The sequence below is a fragment of the Macaca thibetana genome, chromosome 7 (genome assembly GCF_024542745.1).
Source record: "Macaca thibetana thibetana isolate TM-01 chromosome 7, ASM2454274v1, whole genome shotgun sequence".
NCBI lineage: Eukaryota > Metazoa > Chordata > Mammalia > Primates > Cercopithecidae > Macaca > Macaca thibetana.
The window spans coordinates 126,156,243-126,181,203 of NC_065584.1; the positions used below are offsets into that span (position 1 = coordinate 126,156,243).

Sequence of the window (24,961 nt, forward strand, 5' to 3'; positions counted from 1 at the left end):
TCTGGCTCGCTCTCACCCTCTTGCCTTCCCTTGCCCTCCCTCCCTCTTCCTCTCCCTACCTCTTTCCCTCCCTTCTCCCTTCTCTTTCCTCCCTTCCTTTCTCCCTTTCTCCTTCTCTCCCTCTCTCCTTCTCCTCTCCCTCTTTCCCTCTCTCCTTAAAAATAAGAAGAAGTCAGTCAGTAGTCGTTTAAATAATATAAGAAAGAGTCTTTAATATCTACTTATTTATTTATTTATTTTCATTTGTTTCTGGATCTGTGTTTATTTTGGTTCATTTTTTTCTTTTCTTTTTTTTTTTTTGAGATAGGATCTCACTCTGTCCCCTAGGCTGGAGTGCTGTGGTGCTATCTCAGCTCACTGCAACCTCTGCCTACCATGTTCAGGTGATTCTCCTGCCTTAGCCTCCCGAGTAGCTGGGACTACAGGTGTGCACCACCAAGCCTGACTAATTTTTGTATTTTTAGTAGAGACAGGGTTTTGCCATGTTGGCCAGGCTGGTCTTGAACTCCTGGCCTCAAGTGATCCGTCCACCTCAGCCTCAGTCACCACACCTGGCCCATATTGTTTCATTTTCTAACAGTCTGAAGAACTTCCTTTAAGAGTTATTTTTTAAAAACTTTTAAAAAATTGAGATATAATTCACGTACAATAAAATCTACATAAAATTCACCGACCAACTGAAAGTGTCGAGTTCAATGGTTTTTAATATATTCACAGGATTGTGCAACCATTACTTCAGTGCTGCAGTCAGTTTTAGGACATTCTCAGCACCCCAGGAAGAAAACTCATTAAAGTAACTTCCCATTTTCCCTCAGCTACTCTCAAGCTCCACCCAATCCAACACAACCACCTGTCTGTCTCTGTAGATTTGCGTATTTTGGATATTTTATATAAATGGTATCATTTAATATGTGGTCTTTCGTGCCTAACTTGTTTTACTTAAACTTGATGTTTTTAGGATTCATCCATGTGTAGCATGTATCTGTACTTTGTTTCTTTTTATTGTCAAATAATATTTTATTGTGTGGATATTGCCACATTTTATTTATTCATCAGTTGGACAGTAAGGTTTTCAGTTTTTGGCTGTTATGAATAATGTTGCTGTGAACATTTGTGTACAAGTCTTTGCATGAACACAGTTTTTTTGTGTTGAAAAGACCATTTTTTCCTCTGTTAAATTGTCTTGGCACCTTGGCAATTGAATCAGTTGACATAAATGTGGGCATTTGTTTCTGGACTTGCAATTCCGTTAGTTGATCTGTGTATCTAGTCTTATGTCAGTATCACACTGCTGACTGGGCACGGTGGATCATGCTTATAATCTCAGCACTTTGGGAGGCCAAGGCAGGAGGATAGCTTGAGCACAGGAGTTTGAGACCAGTCTGGCCAACATGGTGAAACCCCGTCTCTACTAAAGAGAACCTGTCTCTACAAAAAAATAAAAATAATAGCTGAGTGGTGCAGTGGTATGTGTCTGTAGTCCCAGCTACTCGAGAGGCTAAAGTGGGAGGATCACTTGTTTCCAGGAATTTGAGGTTGCAGTGATGTATGACAGCGCCATTGCACTCTAGCCTGGGCAGCAGAGTAGGACCTTGTCTCAAAACCCAACCAAACCAATAGACACACTGTCTTAATTACTGTAGCTTTGTAATAAGCTGAAACCTGGGAGTGTGAGTCCTCTGAGAACTTTGTTTCTAATTTTCAAGACTGCTTTGGTTTTTTTGGTGGATCCCTTGCATTTTCATGTGAATTTTAGGGTCAGTTTGTTTGTCGCTTTAAAAAAAAAAAAGTCACAGATAGGATTTTGGTAGATATTGCATTGAATTTGTAGATCACTTTAGGGATTATTGCTGTTTTACCAATATGAAATATTTTTTTCCCATAAACGTGGGATATTTTTCTATTTATTTTGGTCTTTGTTTCAACAATGTTTTATAGTTTTCTTTTCTTTTTTTTTTTTTTTTTTTTGAGACGGAGTCTCGCGCTGTCACCCAGGCTGGAGTGCAGTGGCCGGATCTCAGCTCACTGCAAGCTCCGCATCCCGGGTTCACACCATTCTCCTGCCTCAGCCTCCCGAGTAGCTGGGACTACAGGCGCCCGCCACCTCGCCCGGCTAGTTTTTTGTATTTTTTAGTAGAGACGGGGTTTCACCGTGTTAACCAGGATGGTCTCGATCTCCCGACCTCGTGATCCGCCCGTCTCGGCCTCCCAAAGTGCTGGGATTACAGGCTTGAGCCACCGCGCCCAGCCTTATAGTTTTCTATGTATAAGTCTTGAACTTCTTTTATTAAATTTATTCCTATTTTATTCTTGTTGATGCTATTGTAAAATGGAATTATTTTCTCATTTCACTTTTGATATTCATTGCTAGTTTGTAGAAAAACTATTTGTGTGTGTGTGTGCCTTGGATCCTGGAATCTTGGTAAACTGATTAGTTCTAATAGTTCTTTAGTGAATTCTTTAGTATTTTCCATATACAAGATCATGTTACCTGTGAGTAGAGGTAGTTTTGCTTTTTCCTCTTCAATCTGGATGCCTTTTATTTCTTTTTCTTGCCTGATCATCCTGATAGAATCTCTAGTACAAGTAAGTAGAAGTGGCAAGAACCGATATCTTTGTCTTATTTCTGAGCTGAGGAGTTATTTTTATGCAGTCTAAATGATCTCAGCTGTCCGAAAATGTCTTCAAGTTTAAAGGCTTCTTTTGATAGATATAGAACATTAGATTGGGAGTTTTTCTTTCAACACTTCGTGATGTGGGGTAAAGTATATTGTCTTCTGACTTTCCAGTGAGTCACTAGTCAGTCTGTTGTTCTTTTTGTTGTTCCTCCAGTGTAATGTCTGTTTTTCCCTCTGCTGCTTTCAGGATTTTTCGCTTCGTCTTTCATTTTCAGCAGCCTGACCTTGATGTGCCTAGATAATGACTTTTTTTTTTTTCCTTCTGTTTGTCCTTCATTGTTGCTTACTGAGCTTGGATCTGTGGGATAAAATCTTTTGCTTTTGAAGATTTTTGTTCATTTTCTTTTCAAGTATTTCTTCACTTTGTTTCTCTTGTGTTTTTGGAAGGGCGGTTACTAGTATGTTAGATCATTTCATGTTGTCCCAGAGATCTCTGACACGGTTTGTTTTTGTTTGTTTGTTTCTCTGTTCTTCTAGTCAAGGTGATTTCAAGTGGCTTCCTATTTCTGTAAATTTCAGCTCACCTCACGTTTCAGCTGTGTCAAGGGAGGAGTGATTGGTCTTCTATCCCTGGCAGGACCTTAGGACCTAAGCATTGGTAGACTACATGTTCTCTTATTTCCAGGCCAGCCTTTCTGCAGCACGCTGTTTTATTCTGCAGAAGTCCTCTGGAGTGGGTGGTAATTGGACAGCAGTGAGAACTAGTTTTCTATTTGGGATCCTCGAGATTCTGCCCATGCTCGGGCATTAAAAGTTGGTTTTTCCGTGGTTTTGCAGATCCTTTGCCTATAGTTGCTTTTTTCTCTCCTTACTCTATGTTCACGCAGTGCAAATGCTGCTTAGGGTTGAAAGCAGTAGCTATCTCCGGTCACCTAGGGAAGGCTAGTCCCCTTCTGTAATTCACTTCATTTAGACTTATTTATGTCCAAATGTTTTCAGTATCTTGTAAGAAAAATAATTTACTTAGTGTCTTCTCATTGTTTCGGCAAAAGTGATGATCTTTTGTGATCTTCCACATTCTAACTGGAGGTGGAAATCTTCCATTGGAGGATTTTCTTTTTCTTTTCTTTTTTTTTTTTTTTTTTTTTTTTTTTTTTTTTTTAGTTTGAGACGGAGTCTCACTCTGTTGCCCAGGCTGAAGTGCAGTGGTGCAACCTCTGCCTCCCAAGTTCAAGCAATTTTCCTGCCTTAGCCTCCTGAGTAGTTGGGACTAGAGGTGTGCACCACAAAGCCTGCCTTTTTTTTTTTTTTTTTTTTTTTTTTTTTTTTTTTTGGAGACCAAGTCTTGCTCTGTTGCCCAGGCGGGAGTGCAGTGGTGTGATCTCAGCTCACTGCAACCTCTGCCTCCTAGATTCAAGCGATTTTCCTGCCTCAGCCTCCCGAGTAGCTGGGATTACAGGTGTGCGCCACTGCACCCGGCTAATTTTTTGTGTTTTTAGTAGAGACGGGGTTTTACCATGTTGGTCAGGCTGGTCTTGAACACCTAACCTCAGTTAATCCGCCCGCATCAGCCTCCCAAAGTGCTAGGATTATAGGCGTGAGTCACTGCACCCAGCCTATTGTTTTAGTAGAGATGGGTTTCAGCATGTTGCCCCCAGAGTGGTCTCAAACTCCTGAGCTCAGGCAATCTGCCTGCCTCTGCCTCCCAAAGGGTTAGAATTACAGACGTGAGCCACCACACCCGGCTTCTGTTGGAGGATTTTGAAGTAAGGTTAAAATCTTAAGTAGAAATTGTGCAAGGAACAAGTAACTACACATTCATGTAGTAATTGCTAGTGCCTATTTTAAGTTTTATAAAGTTTTACAAAGACAGTGACTTTAATTGGGTTAGCAAGTAGTGAAAAAAATAGTGCTTCATTCATTAATGATGGATTGGTGTTGAAAATGTATTTTATTGGACAGAGACACTAATGTAATATTTTCCGTGTGATTGGATCCTATGGAGTATAATGCAGGTTATTGTTTAAGATGAGGCTGAAATGGCTGAAGATAAATTATATTGGGCTTTGAAAAACATCCCAGATATTTATACTTTTTTCTTTAGTTTCAGAAGCCTTTGAAATGCTTTTGAACAGGCAAGTAATGTAAATATAGTTTAATATTTTAGGGAGATAAGTAATAAAAGTAATGGAGGTGAAAATATCTTGATTGGGGGTATTTAATTTTATTGCCTTTTCTTGTGATTTTGCCCCTCAAATCACTGCCTTGCTGGCTTTTTGATGTCTTCAAATAGATTTTAAGAAATATTCTGGGGGGAAAAAACTGTTTAGTGTAACTTTTCTAGTTCTAAGTGGAGGAGGGTCAGTCTGCTCTGAGCTATTTCACACTACTAATGGAAACCTACCTACCTAACTTTTAAAAAAGTGACTAGGCTGGGCGTGGTGGCTCACGCCTGTAATCCCAGCACTTTGGGAGGCCGAGGTGGACAGATCATGAGGTTATGAGTTTGAGACCAGCCTGGCCAACATGGTAAAACCCTATTGCTACTAAAAATACAAAAATTAGCCGGGCGTGGTGGTGCATGCCTATAATCCCAGCTACTCAGGAGGCCGAGGCAGGAGAATTGTTTGAACCTTGGAGGTGAAGGTTGCAGTGAGTTGAGATCATGCCACTGGACTTGAGTCTGGGTGACAGAGCAAGACTCCATCTCAGAGAAAAAAAAAGTGACTGATCAGAGGAAAATATTTTAGTTGCGTAAATGCTGTTTTCTTATTTTTAAAATTTTAAAATTTTTATTTATTTATTTTAGAGGAGGCGTCCTGCTCTTGCCCATGCTTTAGTTCAGGGTGTGATTGTAGCTCACTGCAGCCTTGAACTCCTGGGCACAAGCAGTTCTGGCACCTCAGTCTTCTGAATAGCTGCTACTACAGGCATGTGCCACCATGCCTGGCTATAAATGCTATTATCAGTCATAGACTTTGAACTATTTAAAAAAAAAATGCCCACAGTCCCTTGTTACATACATATTATTTGTTAGTGAATATATATATAGTGGGTGTGTATAGTTTTTCTCAAAGCAGTTTTCATCCTGCTTTCCTGTACTGCTAACATGTTGACTTGTATGGATATTTTGGTGGGGGGAAATGAGAGGTGCAGTTTTGGAATTTCTGAAGCTGAGAATTCTAATTCCAGTCGTATTACTTTATGTGGAATCTTTTTTTTTTTTTTTTTTTTTTTTTTTTTTGAGGCAGGGTCTCGCTCTGTCGCCAGGCTGGAGTGCAGTGGCGTGATCTCAGCTCACTGCAACCTCCGCTTCCCGGGTTCAAGCGATTATTCTGCCTCAGCCTCCCAAGTAGCTGGGATTACTGGCATGTGCTGCCACGCCCAGCTGGTTTTTCTAGTTTTAGTAGAGACGGGGTTTTACCATGTTGGCCAGAATGGTCTCAATCTCTTAACCTTGTGATCCGCCTGCCTCGGCCTCCCAAAGTGTTGGGATTACAGGCGTGAGCCATTACACCTGTTATGTGGAATCTTAACCCAATTTTTTATTTCTACTATTTCTTTTATTTCTCAAGATACATTGATATAGTTCTTAGACTTTTAATGGCTGATTGGGAGGGAGGGGGAAACTAGATGTTTATATTGCTTTTTGATGAATTAATACACAATATATCTGGGTCATACGTATTTGCCTTCAACTGCTCTGTCTTTTATTTTGGAAGAATTAGTGGTGAAATCTTTATATTGAAAGTGAGTTTTTCAATTTTAAAGTTGAAAAATCATCTGGCAACATCAAGACTATACTAAAAACCAGTGAATTGTATATTCTAAAATAGCTGAAATATTATGTTTTATGTTATGTGAATTTAATCTCAAACATACAGGAAAATATCAGCTGGCAGTTTGATGGCCCTTTCCTGTTTGTTGCAATTCTTAGTTGTGATGGATGTGTGTTTGCTTTACAGGGTTGTTAATCATCATGTGGATTTTTAGAGTTTTTTAGTGTTTTTGAGGAATGACTCAGGAAATCCGATGTATTACTTGGATTCCTAACATCTTTTTTTTTTTTTTTTCCTCTTTGAGTCTTGTTTATGGATCATTTTGTACTTTTAAAATCCCTTTCTCCCCTCTCTCTCCAGTCTTATTGCCAGCAATTTTGAAGATGACTCCCATGTAGCCTCACCATTAGACCAGAATGGAAGCTTCAATGTTGTTATTAAAGAGGAACCTCTAGATGATTACGACTACGAACTTGGTGAGTGCCCAGAAGGGGTCACTGTGAAACAGGAAGAGACAGATGAAGAGACAGATGTATACTCAAACAGTGATGATGATCCTATACTAGAGAAACAGCTAAAGAGGCACAATAAAGTTGACAACCCAGAAGCTGACTATCTATCTTCTAAATGGCTTCCAAGCAGCCCATCAGGTGTTGCTAAAGCTAAAATGTTCAAATTAGACACTGGAAAGATGCCAGTAGTCTATCTGGAGCCCTGTGCTGTCACTAGAAGCACAGTGAAGATTTCTGAACTCCCTGATAACATGCTTTCCACATCTCGAAAGGATAAATCTTCTATGTTGGCAGAATTGGAATATTTGCCTACATACATTGAAAATTCCAATGAGACTGCCTTCTGCTTAGGCAAGGAATCAGAAAATGGTCTTAGAAAACATTCATCAGATCTCCGAGTGGTACAAAAATATCCCTTACTGAAAGACTCTCAGTGGAAATATCCTGATATATCTGATAGCATTAACACAGAAAGAATACTTGACAGTTCAAAGGGTTCAGTTGGAGACTTACTTTCAGGAAAAGAGGACTTGGGCAGAAAGAGAACAACTATGCTTAAGATTGCAACACCCCCAAAGGTAGTGAATGCTAATCAGAATGCCTCTCCAAATGTCCCTGGAAAAAGAGGAAGGCCACGAAAATTGAAACTCTGTAAGGCAGGACGACCACCTAAAAACACAGGAAAGTCTTTAATTTCTACAAAGAATATACCTGTAGGCCCTGGGAGTACTTTTCCAGATGTGAAGCCTGATCTGGAAGATGTGGATGGTGTTCTCTTTGTTTCCTTTGAATCAAAGGTAAGATTGTAATTTTCAGGATTCTTTTAAAGGCTAATTAGTTGCACTTGAATTGTATACTGGCTTGTAACTAACTCGATTTAGAATCTAGTTTTGTGACATCTATTTGTGAGGGTGTATGGGTGGGTGGAGTTGGGAGGGAAGTGTCTCCAAAATGTTTGGTTTAGTTAATAAGAATAACTTAAGATATTTCATTTGAATAGACTTAAAAAATTATGTCTTAGATTTCAGTTCATGATTTTTGCATAGCTGTGTTTAAAAAAAATCTTCGGGTCTTACTGGAATTATCATCATTATGGATTTTGGAAAGGCCTAAAAATACATGAAATATTTACTAACTCTTTGGCGACACTCCATTTCTTTTACCTCCTGGTTTTCTTTTCTTTTTTTTTTTTTTGAGACAGAGTTCTCGCTCTGTTGCCCAGGCTGGAGTTCAGTGGCACGATCTCAGCTCACTGCAATCTCTGTCTCCCGGGTCAAGCCATTCTCGTGCCCCAGCCTCATGAGTAGCTGGGATTACAGGCGTGTGCCACCACACCCAGCTAGTTTTTGTAATTTTGGTAGAGACGGGGTTTTGCCATGTTGGCCAGCTGGTTTCGAACTTCTGACCTCCAACAATCTGCCTGCTTCAGTCTCCCCAAAGTGCTGGGATTACATGCATGAGCCACTGCTCCCGTCCCCGGTTTTCAGTAGTAGTAGTAGAGTACCATTGGAGAACCAAATATTAACAGTCATCTTAACTCTGCTGTCTTACACATTGACAGTCTCTCTATTCCACTCTGACTCTTCAACCAGATTATTTTTCTTTGAAATTTTTATAGAAGCCTAGTCTTTCCTTTTTTCTTTTCTTTTCTTTTTTTTTTTTTTTGAGATGGAGTCTCGGTCTGTTGCTCAGGCTGGAGTGCAGTAGTGCAATCTCTGCTCACTGCAAGCTCCCCCTCCTGTGTTCACACCATTCTCCTGCCTCATCCTCCCGAGTAGCTGGGACTGCAGGTGCTCACTACCACACCCGGCTAATTTTTTTTTGTATTTTTAGTAGAGACAGGGTTTCACTGTGTTAGCCAGGATGGTCTCGATCTCCTGCCTCATGATCCTTTTGCCTCGGCCTCCCAAAGTGTGCTGGGATTGCGGGCGTGAGCCACCGTGCCTGGCCTCTTTTTTTTTTTTTTTTTTTTTTTTTTTTGATATGGAGTCTTGCTCTGTCGCCAGGCTGGAGTGCAGTGGCACAATCTCAGCTCACTGCAGCCTCTCTCCCAGGTTCAAGCAGTTCCCCTGCCTCAGCCTCCCAAGTAGCTGGGACTACAAGTGTGCGTCACCACACCCAGCTAATTTTTTTATTTTAGTAGAGGCAGGGTTTCACCATGTGGACAGGATGGTCTCAGTCTCCTGACCTTGTGATCCACCCGCCTCGGCCTCCCAAAGTGCTGGGATTGTAGGTGTGAGCCACCCTGCCAGTCTGTCTGTCTTAATTGACTACACAGATGTTAGATATTTAATCCCTTCTAGCTGTTCTTTTCCTCCCTTGTTAGCTGAGTAAGCTATCTGAATATAGGCAATGAGAAATGAACATACAAATTATATACTTTGAGGCCAGTGAGCTCAGTATGATATCACATTCACATTTTTTTACTTTCCCCTTTCCCCCTTGTGATTATTAAAGTAATATTAATGTAGAACACTTAGAAAATATCAAAAAGTGTGAAAAAATTGCTCCTGTTCTTCCAATTTTAGTGTAACTGTAGGCATGGACATATTTTCCTTCTGGTCTTTAATTTTTTTTAATCCAGTTTTACATTTAATTTTTCAGAAGCAATATGAACTACCTTTTTTTTTTTTTTTTTTTGATGTATAGGAAGCTCTAGACATTCATGCAGTTGATGGGACAACAGAAGAATCTTCTAGTCTTCAGGCATCAACCACAAATGACTCAGGTATTATAAAATAGTATAAAATGAGTTGTATTTGTGGTTTGGGCTCCAGTAATGAAACATTCAACATTCGTTTGTAGTGTACAGTAGCTTATTTTATTACTATTTATTTTGGGAGTAGGTTACAGAGCAAGAATTTCCCAGTTGGAAAAGGAGTTGATAGAAGATTTGAAGTCTTTGCGGCACAAGCAGGTGATACATCCTGGTCTTCAAGAAGGTAATAGACTGGCAACTTTTTTTTTGGTTTTCTTTTTTCTTTCTTCCCTGTTTCTCCTCTTTTTCCTCTCTCCTCTTCTTTTTGTTTTTTTCCTCTTTCTATCCTTGATTTCATTTCTTTCAGCACCTCTTTCAGTTTGCATATTTTTCTCTTCTCTGTCTCCATAATTCTTCCCTTTAGTTTAAAAACCATGTCTAGGTCTTTTTTATCCTATTATCTTATGTAAGAAAAAAATGTGTCATGGTGAAGCAAGTGATATTTTCTTTGTTCATTCTTACAACCTGGTATTCTCCTCCCGCATTTCTCATCTTAGTTTAGTTACTTTTGTTTATGTGGTTGTTTGTTTATTTGAGACGGAGTCTCACTCTGTTGCCCAGGCAGCTGGAGTGCAGTGGTGCTATCTTGGCTCACTTCAAGCTCTGCCTCCTGGGTTCACACCATTCTCCTGCCTCAGCCTCCCGAGTAGCTGGGACCATAGGCGCCCGCCACTGCGCCTGGCTAATTTTTTTGTATTTTTAGTAGAGACAGGATTTCACCATGTTAGCCAGGATGGTCTCCATCTCCTGACCTTGTGATCCACCCGCCTCAGTCTCCCAATTACGTGCTTGTTTTTATAATTTTGGAGGAAGGGTCTTCCTTGCCCTTTAGTAATATATTTAGGTGTATAAATAGAAGAATACTTTTCTCTCTCATGTTTTGGCTGCAAACATCTATTTTATATATTCGATGTACCAGTGGGAAGTTAATTTAAAATTTTCATTATCTTTTTTTTTTTTTTTTTAAATTTTAAGTTCTGGGATACATGTGCAGAATGTGCAGGTTACATAGTTTTACATGTGCTATGGTGGTTTGCCGTACCTATCAACCTGTTATCTAGGTTTTAAGCCCCACATGCATTAGGTATTTGTCCTAATGCTCTCCCTCCCCTTGCCTCCCACCCCCCGACAGGCTCTGGTGTGTGATATTCCCCTGCTTGCATCCATGTGTTCTCATTGTTCATCTCCCACTTATGGGTGAAAACATGCAGTGTTTAGTTTTCTGTTCCTATGTTAGTTTGCTGAGAATGATGGCGTCCAGCTTCATCCATGTCCCTGCAAAGGACATGAACTCATTCTTTTTTATGGCTGCAGTTTTCATTGTTATCTTTATTTTATTGTAATGCTTTATCTTGGCCTTGATTATGTTGCTTAATCTTTAAAAAAACATATCTACTATGGTTATTAACATCATGATCACTACTGATTTTCCTGTTTTGGGATGTAATGAAAAATTTTAGGCCGTGCCCCAATTTTTAGTTTCTTACAAATATCTTTGATTTTAGATACACATCTTGGAGTAGTTTTTTGAGTTTTTGACTCTTAACAATTTTCAGAAGGGTGTCTAGACTATTTACACTAATTAGTAGTTTATTTACCTGAGAATCTAAACATTACAAGTTATCAAACAAAAGATTTATATGCTGGTCATTCAGTTTCTAAATCGAATGGTAATACTGAAGAATTTTTGCTTTAACGGAAGGCAGTTTGTATGACAGTGCGATCTTAAAGTGTGCAGATCCCAGTCTCAATCAATCAATATGGGCTGATTGCTGTGGATTGTAATAGACAGTCACATCATAGCAATCTTGCAGATAACGTTTGCTGCTGTTTATTGTCAGCTTTAACGTCTACTATTTTATTTAAATAATATTCTTTTATTTCTCCCTATCTTTTTTCTCCCCTTCCTTCATTTCTTCCTATCTTTAACTTAACCTGTCTTCTCCCTTTCCCACTTCCTTTTTTTTTGTTATTTTCTTGATAATATAAAAATATTATGACATTTATATTGTGTTCTTTTAACTTAATCCCCACGTTTAAAAAACCTTAGTTCTAGAGTTAAATATATTCAGTGCTTGCAGCTGGTCCTTTTGCTCTGGTTTATTTGCCTAGTATTTGCTGGTTGGCAAAGCTTTGACTGTTTTTCTTTCTTTTATAGACAACTTAGTCAAATTTGTAATCTTTTCCTTAATGGAATGGGGTGTTCAAAGGCCAGTGTTTATGGAAACTGACTAGGTACCATATATAGTGAAATTAGCCTGAATTTGGGGGGTAGAGTTAGACTCTGGTGGGGTAGAGTACAGGCACTTCTTCGAAAGGGACAACTGCATCAGTGGATTCTTGTCATATGGAAAAATGGGCCCAAAATTCTCAGGTCTTCCTATAGTTCAGTAGAAGCTGGAGTGGCTATGTGATGTCTCTGAAGTGGTGGCTGCTAATAGTTTTTTGGGCATCTAACTCAAAACTTCAAAAACACAGCCAAACGAAACATATCTGTGAGCTATTATTTTTCACCTTCTTTATAGATTCTGCATTTGGTGCAAGTTTGTATTTAATCCTAAGGTTGTTAAAATTTATTCAACTACATGCTGACATAGTTTTGTTTTTTTAAAAATAATTAAATCTGTAATCTCTCTGGTACTTAATTTTCAATGTGTGAGGTGGAGTCCTGTTTTGGATTTTTTTTATTCCTCTATTTTATTTTGGCATATTTTTCTCCCCAACCTTGACTTCCTTTAAAAAGCCATACTTGGGCCAGGCTCGGTGGCTCGGGCCTGTAATTCCAGCACTTTGAGAGGTTAAGGCGGGTGGATCACTTGAGGTCAGGAGTTCGAGACTAGCGTGGCCACCCTGTCTCTACGAAAAATACAAAAAATTAGCCGGGTGTGGTGGTGAGCGCCTGCAATCCCAGCTACTCAGGAGGTTGAGGCAGGAGAATAGCTTGAATCCAGGAGGTGGAGGTTGTAGTAAGCTGAGATCCTGCCACTGCACTCTAGCCTGGGTGACACAGGGAGACATTGTCTAAAAAAAAAAAAGCTAGACTTAAACAGTTTCTAAAGAATAAGTTAATTTGGCCAAATATTTGTAGTAACTGGGTGATGCCAATCCCAGGGCTCTGAAGATAAAGTATTCTAGGTTCATCTCTAAAATTTGATTCTTGAAATAATTTGTTAAATTTCAACTTAATGTCATATTTCTTTGCCCTGCTATTAACTATAATTTCATTATTTAGAAAATAGCACTTAAACTTCTTTTGAGCTGAAAACCCTTGAAAAACTAGAAAATCTTTTTGAGTTTGCTTTAAAATTGGGAAAGCAGTGTTGATTAAGCCTGGGAAAATGTTTTTATTGTTGTCGGTAGTTTTACTTAAAAATAAAATAAGGTTCTTAATTTTTCTTTCCATGGTACTATATTTTTGTTTGCTATACTAAATTTACTATATCTACGTTGGTCTGCTTTTGAAGTCTGTTAGTTTATCTGAAATTATCATCTATCTTTGCATTTTAAAAGTGTGTTCAAAGCATTTCTCCTTCATTGCTACCAAGTCAATTATTGTCAGTTTTTAAAACTTTATATTTTAGAAGAGTTTTAGATTTATAGAAAAATTAAGAAACACAGTGCAGAGAATTCCGATTTTTTTTCTTTTTACTCATTCCTAATTCTCTCAGTATCCAGGATTTCTCCTATTAATATCTAACATTAGATTGGTACATTTGTTACAGTTAGTGAACCAGTACGGATATATTATTATTTAAAGTTCATACTTTATTGAGATTTCTTTAGTTTTTACCCAATGTCCTTTTTTTTTTTTGCATCTAAGATCCCATTCAGGATACCACAGTACTTTTAGTAGTGATGTCTCCTTAGGATCTTCCTGGTTATGACAGTTTCTCAGATTTTGTGTTTAATGACCTTGACAGTTTTGAAGAGTTAGGTATTTTTATAGATGTCCCTCAGTTGAGACTTATCCTGTCATATCAAGAGTACATACATTAAGCATGATTTATCACTATTGATGTTACCTTGATCACCTGGCTGAGATATTGTCAGTTTATTCACTGTGAAGTTACTCCCGACTCCCTGCCCTCCGTTTCTCTCCATACTGTACTCTTTGGAAGGAAGTCATTATGCTTAGCTCACACTTAATGTGCAAGAAGTTACATTGTACCTCCTTGAGTGTAGCCTATCTGTGTAAGTTATTTGGAGTTATTTTTCACCAGAGATTTATCTAGTCTTCTTTTTAAAAAATTCCCTTAGGTGAATCTCCAGCTCTACTAAAAATACAAAATTAGCTGGGTTTGGTGGCATGTGCCTGTAATCCCAGTTACTTGGGAGGCTGAGACAGGAGAATTGCTTGAAACTGGGAGACAGAGGTTGCAGTGAGTAGAGATTCTGCCACTGTACTCCAGCCTGGGCAACAGAGCGAGAGACTCTGTCTCGGAAAAAAAAAAAAAAAAAAAAGAAATTCACTCATCAGTATGGACTCTTGTCAGTTTTAATGTTTTGTTTCGATGTTTGTTTTTTGTTTTTGAGACAGGGTCTCACTTTGTCACCCAACCTAGGCTGTAGTGCAGTGGCGTGAACATGGCTCACTGCAGCCTCGACCTCCTGAGCCCCAGTGATCCCATGTCAGCCTTCCAAGTAGCCGGGACTACAAGCACATGCCACCACACCTGGCTAATTTTTTTTTGTATTTATTTTTCTGTAGAGATGGGGTTTTGCCATGTTGCCCAGGCTGGTCTCGAACTTTTGAGCTCAGGAGATTTGCCCACCTTGGCCTCCTGAAGTGCTGGGATTATAGGCATGAGCCATATGTCTGGCCGATTTTAATGTTAATTTCATTTATGAGTAATAACAATATTTCAATAACTCCCTCTTCCTTTTTTAGTTATTTAATAAAAATGCTTTATTTTTCCTTAAAAATTTTTTTTTTTTTTTTTTTTAGAGATAGTGTCTCCCAGTTTTGCCCAGTCTTGTCTCAAACTCCTGGCTTCAGCCCATCCTCCCAAGTAGCTGGAATTACAAGTGTGAGCCATGGTGCCTGCAGTAAAAAAAAAAAAAAATTCTGAATGTTGTATTAAATTAGTGTTTAGTGGCCAGGCGCGGTGGCTCACAACTGTAATCCCAGCACCTTGGGAGGCAGAGGTGGGCGGATCACAAGGTCAGGAGATCGAGACCATCTTGGCTAACACAGTGAAACCCTATCTCTATGAAAAATAAAAAAAATTAGCCGAGCATGGTGGCATGTGCCTGTAGTCCCAGCTGCTGGGGAAACTGAGGCAGGAGACTGGCGTGAACCCGGGAGGTGGAGTTTGCAGTGATCCGAGATCGCGCTACTGCACTCCAGCCTGGACAACAGCGCGAGACTCCGTCTCAAAAAAAAAACAAAAATAAAAATAAATTAGTGATTAGATGGAGTTTTCCTTATATGCTTTTCTATTCTATGTTTACTGCTTATATAGGTGTTTATAGAACTATAAACATCTTGAGTGTACTTTTGTATTTCAGTGGGTTTAGGTAGCAGTAGGCATTTTTGGCCATATCTTAATCGTAGGTGAATCTGCCTTTGCTTGAATCTAAAAGTTATCTCTTTTCAGCTTTATCTCTATGAGTCTTTTTTGTAATGACATTATAACAAATTTTTAAGAAGTAGCTTCTGATATGGTGAAATGAAGGAAAACTGTTTAGAAGTGTAGTTTAAACTGACATATGTAGACAGGATTTTAGGTTCTAAGTAGGCTCTGGTTGAATAAAAATATAAAAAGATAGTAAGGTTTTCACAGTATGCTTTCTATGAATTATTCAGCTATATTATTTTCTGCAAGCTAAAGTTTTTATGCCCATTTCATATGAAATCAACTGAGTCTAGGTCTCAGGTGTCTTACTTGGGGAAGGATTTTCTTACATGACCTCAGGTGATCCACCCACCTCAACCTCCCAAAGTGCTGGGATTACAGGTGTAAGCCACCATTCCCGGCCTCAGATTTCTTTTTGTTTACCTCTCTTAGGGACTTATTTACCCTATGCTAACTACTAAAAATCAATTGGGAAAACAACACTAAAGCTTCTTGAGGTCTTTTTGTTTGTTTGTTTCAACACAGGATTTTGCTTTTTTGCCTAGGTTGGAGTGCAGTGGCATGATCATGGCTCTTAGTACTCTCAACCTCCTGGGTTCAAGCAGTCCTCCCACCTCAGTCTTCTGAGTAGCTGGGATCACAGGCACGTGCCATTACACCCAGCTAATTTTTAAATTGTTTTGTAGAAATGGGGTCTCACCCTGTTGCCCAGACTAGTCTTGAACTTCTGGGCTCAAGCAGTCCTTCTGCTTTGGCCTCCCAAAGTACAGGGATTACAGATGTGAGCGGACACACCAGGCCTGAAAAATGTGTTTTATCTTTCTGAGACCATCTGCTTTACAGAGAAAGTACAGTAGATTCTCAAAGCATATGACTGAGTGTGGTGGATTGGTGTTCATTTTACTGTTGAGAAAATGTAGTAAAGACAAGATTAAAAACCATTGTTTTGACTCATTATCCTGTATTTCCCATAGTTGATTTGGAACATGGGGAAAGAATGTTGTTTTATTTGATTGATGTTTTAATCATACTGTGTGATTAAATACAATAAATATGTAATAACAGGCAGGATGCGGGGGCTCACACCTGTAATCCCAAACTTTGGGAGGCTGAGGCGTGCAGATCATGAGGTCAGGAGTTCGAGACCAGCCTGACCAATGTGGTGAAACCCCATCTCTACTAAAAATACAAAAATTAGCTGGGCCCGGTAGCGTACGCCTATAATCCCAGCTACTCAGGAGGCTGAGGCAGGAGAATCGCTTGAACCTGGGAGGCGGAGGTTGCAGTGAGCCAAGATGGCACCATTGCACTCCAGTCTGGGCAACAGAGCGAGACTCCGTCTCAAAAAGAAAAAAAAAAAAAAGTAATACAATAAAGATATGTTAGAGAATTGGAATTGCAAACTAAAACAAAATAGCTGTCTTTTTTTTTTTTTTTTTTTGAGAGATGTGGTCTTCTCACCTCAGCTTTCCAAGTAGTTGGGACTACAGGTGCACGCCACAGTGCCTGGCTTGCCATCTTTTGTTCAGATAGATTTTATGTATAGGGTACATGGGGTTCATAACCCACCTAATGTCTTTAACTGTTAGAGAAACAGCACTATGTGAGCTTTTTAATGGAAACTTATACCTGTGACTTTTAATGGCTTTACTGTGATACTTAACACTCAGCTTTTTTTTTTTTTTTTAAAAATAGAGTCTTACTCTGTCTCCCAGGCTGGAGTACAGTGGCATGATCTCGGTTCACTTGAACCTCCCAGGTTCAAGTGATTCTCTTGCCTCAGCCTCCTGAGTAGCTACAGGCACACACCACCACACCTGGCCGGTTTTTGTACTTTTAGTAGAGGTGCGATTTCACCATGTTGGCCAGGCTGGTCTCAAACTCCTGACCTCAAGTGATCCGTCTGCCTTGGCCTCCCAAAGCGCTGGGATTACAAGTGTGAGCCACCAGGCCTGGCCGATAATTAACGCTTCACTTTGAATTTCTTTTGCCTTCAGTTTATTAAAATTTAAGTTGAATACCTTCCCAAAATATTGCCTTTTAACCTATAAATAAGGAAGTCATAATGTTTTTAGGCTTGATTAACCATAAATGTCATTAATAAGAACTAGAGAACCAGTAGCCATAATCAGGCCAGCAGCTTAGTCTATGGTAAGTTCATAATAGAGGCCTTAGACAATCTCTGGACCACAAAGAGTTAAAGCACAAACGATCTGAATTTTGCCATTTTTTAATTAGTTACCTTGCTTAATAGATTATCACAAACTTAGCAACTTAAAACCATGTATTTACTGTATCACAGTTTCTGTGTGTCAGCAGTCTGGGCATAGCTTGGTTGGGTTCTCTGCTTAGGTTCTTACAAGGCTACAGTCAAAATATTGGCCAGGCCTGGTTTCTCAGAGACTTGGTTGGAGAGGGATCTGCTTCCAGTTTCCCTCAGCTCATTGGCAAAATTTATTTCATTGCAGCTCCAGCAAGATGGATAACTTGTGTTATCACATGCACATTATCATGCATGGCCCATCTCCCTTACCACATTTTATTGATTAGAAACAAATTAAGGCCCTGCCTACCACACTCAGCAGAGTGAGGGGGATTATACAAATGTGTGATACCAGATGACATGGATCATGGGGCCACCTTAAAGTGAATCTGCTACAGTTTGTTTCATTGTTTTTGTTCTTTACTATCTCCTTTCTCTCTCGACCTTACCCCCCACCATCTCTCAGGCACCATCTCTCAGGCACAAGTTAAAAAAAAGAAGGGAGATAATATGATTTGTGATTGATCTATGGAAATAAGATTTCCTTTTTTCTTGTAGTGGGCTTAAAATTGAATTCAGTGGATCCAACAATGAGCATTGATCTTAAATACTTGGGAGTACAGTTACCTTTGGCTCCAGCTACTAGTTTTCCTTTTTGGAACCTTTCGGGAACCAACCCTGCCTCTCCTGGTGAGTATGTAACATTGGTAAAGTCATACACTATTTTTCTTGAAGTTTACATTATTTGTAATGTAAGTAAAAAGCTACCTTTATTGGTGACATTTAACATTAGTCTAAGATAGGTCTTTTGTCTGTTGTTATAGTTTCGGTAAGTGATTTATACACTTACCAAATTAAAGTTTTATTAATTAATTAGGTCCATAATATTGGCCTGCTAGAATTTTGGTCATCTGTTTGACTTTTTCTTTTATAGATGCGGGATTTCCCTTTGTTTCTAGGACAGGGAAAACCAATGATTTCACTAAGATCAAGGGATGGAGGGGAAAATTTCATAGTGCTTCTGCATCTAGGAATGAAGGTAATTAGTTTTTAAAAATTTTGTAAATGTTCTGAAACATGTAGCCAAAAACCTTTTGTTAAAAGTAAGTCTTGGTTGTTTTTCTTCATTCCTTCTCGCCATGGTTTTTTTTTTTTTTTTTTTTTTTTTTTTAAGACTGAGTTTTACTCTTGTTGCCCAGGCTGGAGTGCAATGGTGTGATCTTGGCTCACTGCAACCTCCACCTCCCAGGTTCAAGAGATTCTCTTGCCTCAGCCTCCCAAGCAGCTGGGACTACAGGCATGTGCCACCACGCCTGGCCAATTTTTTGTATTTTTAGTAGATACAGGGCTTTACCATGTTGGCCGGGCTGGTCTGGAACTCCTGACCTCAGGTGATCCATCTGCCTCGGCCTCCCAAAGTGCTGGGATTACAGGCGTGAGCTGCTCCTCCCAGCCTTCCATGGTTTAAAATGAACTGAAAATACTTGTCTTGCTGTTTTCTGTCTGCTCCCCATTTTCCTGTAGTCACAGCCCTGAGATTCAGTCAGGCTTAAATAATTGCTGCAGCCTTTTAAACAGCATTTCTGGTATTTCTGTTTCTGCAGTTACAAAAAACATTCTCAAGCATTGGTTTAGAACTGTATACTTCACAGTTGTATAGTGATTTCCTATAGTCTTATACTTCAGACTAAACTTCTAATCCAAGCATTTTGACTATATCCCTCTTGGTCCCCATTCTTAGTGCTTTTCCTTGTCCACTGCATTCGTTTGCAGTTTAACCAGATAAATATGCCAGTTTTTCAAAATACTTTTTCTTATCTTTGAATCTTTTCACTGTGTTTATAACAATGTAATTCGTGTCTCTGTACTTAATTTTTTTGTTTCTTAAAAACTAAATTTTATGGGTGGGCATGGTGGCTCATGCCTGTAATCTCCCAGCACTTTGGGAGGCTGAAGCTATCGCATTGCTTGAGCTCAGGAATTTGAGACCAGCCTGGGCAACATGGTGAAAACCCCTCTCTACAAAAAATGCAGAAACAGCCAGATGTGGTGGCACATTCCTGTAGTCCCAACTACTCGCAGGGCTGAGGTGGGAGGATCACTTGAGCCCGGGGAGGTTGAGACTGAACTGAGCCGCGATCACACCACTGCACTCCAGCCTGGGTGATAGAACAAGACCCTGTCTCAAACAAACAAACAAAAACCCAACTAAATTTTATAGCCCTCTTTTTGTGGTCTTCCTTCTTCTCTAATGTTTTGTATCACACTACAGGCATTCCAGTCTCTCTCCCTCGCTTTTTAAGGATGGGGTCTTGATCCATCGCCCAGGTTGGAGTGCGGTGGTCCAGTCTCAGCTCACTGCAGCCTTGACCTCCTGGGCTCAGGTGATTCTCCCTGCTCAGCCTCCAGAATAGCTGTGACCACAGGTGTGTGCCCCCATGCCTGGCTAAGTTTTTGTAGAGCTGGGGTTTGCCATGTTGCTCAGCCTGGTCTTAAACTCCTGAGCTCAAGAAATCCACCCGCCTTGGCCTCACTAAGTGCCGGGATTATAGGCATGAGCCCCTGTGCCCAACCTCACTATTACAAATAATCTTTTGGCATTCTGTTGAGGCCTGCTTTGATTTTTTTTTTTCCCCCCCGTTTTTTTTTGTTTTTTTGTTTTTTTTTTTTTTTTTTTTTTTTTTTTTTTTTTTAAGAGATGGAGTTTCACTTTTGTGCCCAGGTTGGAGTGCAATAGTGTGATCTCGGTTCACCACAACCTCCGCCTCCCGGGTTCAAGTGATTCTCCTGCCTTAGCCTCCCGAGTATCTGGGATTACAGGCATGTGCCACCACGCTCAGCTAATTTTGTATTTTAGTAGATAACGGGTTTTCTCCATGTTGGTCAGGCTGGTCTCGAACTCCCGACCTCAGGTGGACTGCCTGCCTCGGCCTCCCAAAGTACTGGGATTGCAGGAGTAAGCCACGGCACACAGACTCCCTGTTATGTTTTTACTTATCTTTGGTCTCTTTAATCAGGTCAAAGATTGTCAAAGATTGATGATTCTTAGGTTAAATACATTGTTGGCACTTTGTAAAAAGTAGTGCCTCAATAAATAATATAATGTGGTAATTTTAGGGTAAGACATAATTGTAGAGAATGGATTTTAATTTTTTGTTTGTTTGTTTGAGACAGAGTCTTGCTCTGTTGCCCAGCCTGGAGTGCAGTGGTGCAATCTCGGCTCACTGCAAACTCCGCCTCCTGGGTTCACATCATTTTTCTGCCTCAGCCTCCTGAGTAGCTGTCACTACAGGCGCCAGCCACCATGCCTGGCTAATTTTTTTGTATTTTTAGTGAGACGGGGTTTCACCATGTTAGCCAGGATGGTCTCCATCTCCTGACCTCGTGATCCGCCTGCCTTGGCCTCCCAAAGTGCTGGGATTACAGGCGTGAGCCACCGTGCCCAGCAAGGATTTTAATGTTTTTAGTGCCCAAGACTAGAGAATAGATTTTAATGTCAGTAGTATCTGAGACTCATTCTCTTCACTTGGTTTTATTTATCTTTTCTTTCTGAGGAGGGATGGTTTATTTATTAATGTTTTTATTTAAAAAAATTTTAAAAAATTTTTTAGAGACAGGGTCCTCGCTATGTTGCTTAGGCTAGTCTTGAACTCTTGGCCTCTAGTGATCCTTTTGCTTCTTCCTGCCAAAGTGCTGGGATTATAGGTGTGAGTCACTGTGCCCGCTAAGGGATAGTTTAGAAGATTCAGTATTTTGTAGCTCAATATTCTTGGCCTTTTTAGTGTTTTTGTAGAGATTCATAAATCTGCCCTAGATTTCTTTAAGCATTTTGTGTTTTCTTATTTCTAGGTGGAAATTCAGAAAGTTCACTGAAAAATCGTTCTGCTTTCTGTAGTGATAAGCTAGATGAATACTTGGAAAATGAAGGCAAGCTGATGGAAACAAGCATGGGTTTCTCTTCTAATGCTCCCACATCTCCTGTGGTGTACCAGCTTCCCACTAAGAGTACCAGCTATGTACGAACACTTGATAGTGTACTAAAGAAGCAATCTACTATTTCCCCTTCTACCTCTTACTCTTTGAAACCTCATTCTGTACCCCCTGCCTCTCGAAAGGCAAAGTCTCAAAACAGACAGGCAACTTTCAGTGGCCGAACTAAATCATCTTACAAGTCCATTTTACCATACCCTGTTTCACCAAAGCAGAAATACTCTCATATGATTCTGGGAGATAAGGTTACCAAGAATTCTTCAGGCATCATCTCAGAAAATCAGGCGAATAACTTTGTTGTGCCAACTTTAGATGAAAATGTGTTTCCAAAGCAGATTAGTTTGCGGCAGGCACAGCAGCAGCAGCAGCAGCAGCAGCAGCAACAGGGAAGTCGTCCTCCAGGCTTGTCTAAATCTCAGGTGAAGCTAATGGACCTGGAAGACTGTGCACTTTGGGAAGGAAAACCGAGGACGTATATCACAGAAGAGCGAGCAGATGTATCCTTAACAACTCTACTTACAGCTCAAGTAAGTAGCTGCTGTTTTCTGGAGGTATATTAGTGCTTGGCTAGAAAGAGTGAGGTTAGTGAGGGGAAATGGGAACGGTAGTTTTTGGCAGGATGATCAGCTAGTTTTTAGCATTTAGAACCTTCATGGGAACTAAGGCTACGTCTTCCCTGTTTGTTCTTTACCAACTAGACACTCAGGTGTAGATTCCTCCTGCCAGCAGAGGGAGACAGTACAATTGTACTTTTGAATAACCTCTCTGCTGTCTAAAGGCTGACCATTCTGAAAATTTCTTAATTTCATTTTCCAACATACGGGCAAGTACATTTGCTGATCTTGTTAAAACAACTTTGAAGATCGTGCCTTTTTTTTTTTTTTTTTTGAGATGGAGTCTTGCTCTACTGCCCCGGCTGGAGTGCAGTGGCAGGATCTCAGCTCACTGCAACCTCTGCCTCCTGGGTTCAGATAATTCTCCTGCCTCAGCCTCCCGAGTAGCTGGTACTATAGACACATGCCACTGCACCTGGCTAATTTTTGTGTTTTTAGTAGAGACGGGTTTTTGCCATGTTAGCTAGACTGGTCTGGAGCTCCTGACCTTAGGTGATCCACCTGTCCCGCCTCCCAAAGTGTTGGGATTACAGGCATGAGTCACCACGCCTGGCCTGAAAATTACGCTTTTAAAAGATACTAAATCCCAGGAAATTAAAAATTAAGAACCTATGGAGAAAAACCTTTATCTTTTGTGAAATTTTGTATTAACACTTTTTCACTTATTTATTTTTATTTTTATATTTTAAGAATTTTATGGCAAGGGATGCAGGAAGGAATTTTTGATCTATTGATGATATACCTATCTTAGCAGCCTCTGATGCATGTGTACCCAGGCTGGAGTTCAGTGGCATGATCACAGGTTACTGCGATCCTCCCACCTCAGCCTCCTGAGTAGCTGGGGCATATAGATGCGCACTACCATGCCTGGCTAATTTTTTTATTATATTAAAAATACAAATCGGGTTTTGCCACGTTATCCAGGCTGGTCTCAAACTCCTGGGCTCAAGCTATCCGCCCTTCCTCGGTCTCCCAAAGTGCTAGGATTACAAGTGTGAGCTACTGTGCCTGGCCTTTCCATTAATTTTTTTACTTTCCATTTTGTAATTCTATGACTGAATTCTGGAACTAAAGATCATCAGATGTTGGAACTAAATGCAGATTGTTTTATTCGTTATTAATCCTTCATAAAGACTTCTATTTGTGTATTGTCCTATTCTTTTTTTATTAATTACCTTAGAATAGGGACCAGCAAACTTTTTCTGGTAAAGGGCCAAATAGTAAATATTTAAGGCTTTGCAGACCATACACTCTCTAGCAGTTACCGAACTCTGCTGTTGTAGTTCTTCAGACGGTATGTGTATGAATTAGCCTGGCTGCGTTCCGGTGAAACTTTATGACACAGGCTGGATTTGGCCCATGGGTCTCACCCTTTGTTAATCTTTGCCTTAGAACATTATGTATAATTTATATTGAAAATAAATCCATCCTTGATCGTTTTGCTGATAATTGTCTGTACTAAACATTAGAATGGCAGATTGTTTAGAGCCCTGGTTATATTCATGTTCTGTCCTTTGAATCTGCATTAATCCTGTGCTGTTAGTACTTAAAGTCAGAGACTAATGTAGTCCAGTATATGACCATAAATTGTTGGGGGTGTGGGGGGATGGTTTAGTGGAATTACAATTTTCTACTTTGACTTTAGGCATCCCTCAAAACTAAACCTATCCACACAATTATAAGGAAACGAGCCCCTCCCTGCAACAATGACTTCTGTCGACTGGGTTGTGTATGTTCCAGTCTAGCTTTGGAGAAGCGCCAACCTGCTCACTGCCGCCGACCAGATTGCATGTTTGGTTGTACTTGTTTGAAAAGAAAAGTTGTACTTGTTAAAGGAGGATCCAAAACTAAGCATTTTCAGAGGAAGGCTGCTCATCCTCGAGATCCAGTATTTTATGATACTTTGGGAGAGGAGGCAAGGGAAGAAGAAGAAGGAATCAGGGAGGAGGAGGAACAGTTGAAAGAGAAAAAGAAGAGAAAGAAGCTAGAATACAGTGAGTATTCATTGAGAGTTAAAACTCTGCTGTATCAGTTTTTGGAAAAGTATGGTTATTTTAGAATAATACAATCTACCTTAATCCCGATCAATTATTCAATAAGAGTTTTGAGACTTCTTATTATCCTTACATGCTCTTTCTGACTGGCTGTCTAGATGCACACACACACACACACACCTTTTTTAGTTTGAATTGTTCTCTGAAAATTGCTTTTTTGTGCTAAATTGAAATCATACTGTTACTTGGTTTTCTAAAATGCCCTTTGACCTTTGAGTTTCTTCCATTTTCTGGATTGTGTGCATGTGCGCGCACACACAGACACGCGTATGTTCCTTGGAAAGACTACAGATGATCCATATAATACATCATGTTTTCTAAAAGGAGAAGTTTACAAAAAGACCCTCTGGTCATGGTTGAAGATTTGGGGACAAAGTAGGGGTGTGGTAAAGCTGAACATCATGTACTGTGTTGAAAATTGGGGATATTTTTGGTGGGAGAGGATAAAATATGATGTAGATGTAGACCCAAGTTATATATTATTTCATTATTGTTTTTTTTCGTTTCTGTTACATCTTTGTATTTTGTTCAAATGTATTGAAATGATTTTACCATATAATTGAAACAGGTTTCTTAGTTTATCAGGGGATTAATACTCCTTTTTTGGCAATTTATATTTATATTTCCTGTTGCTCTGTACTCATTTCAGAGATGATGATTAATATTTCAGTGTATGTTCCATCATAAGGTCATGTTCTGCTTTCCACGTCAACAATTGTAGATCTAATTTATAATGTTAGTTTTAATGGCTTCATGTTGTTATAATCCCTTTGGTTGGATAGTTAGCCTTTTTGGGT

At 39.7% G+C, this 24,961-nt stretch overlaps 1 protein-coding gene across 19 annotated transcripts in view; it reads left to right on the forward strand.

Moving 5' to 3' along the window:
- MGA (MAX dimerization protein MGA) overlaps positions 1-24,961 on the forward strand; it is a 173,524-nt gene that overhangs the window by 95,737 nt on the left and 52,826 nt on the right. For 16 of the 19 annotated variants that reach the window (XM_050799316.1, XM_050799326.1, XM_050799313.1 and 13 more), the window contains 7 exons: positions 6,758-7,706; positions 9,559-9,637; positions 9,753-9,851; positions 18,065-18,196; positions 18,441-18,545; positions 21,356-22,023; positions 23,756-24,104. In XM_050799316.1, the coding sequence (XP_050655273.1) occupies positions 6,758-7,706; positions 9,559-9,637; positions 9,753-9,851; positions 18,065-18,196; positions 18,441-18,545; positions 21,356-22,023; positions 23,756-24,104 (2,381 nt within the window). The remainder of the gene's footprint in view (positions 1-6,757; positions 7,707-9,558; positions 9,638-9,752; positions 9,852-18,064; positions 18,197-18,440; positions 18,546-21,355; positions 22,024-23,755; positions 24,105-24,961) is intronic. The other 3 variants (XM_050799317.1, XM_050799319.1, XM_050799325.1) reach the window with 1 other exon arrangement.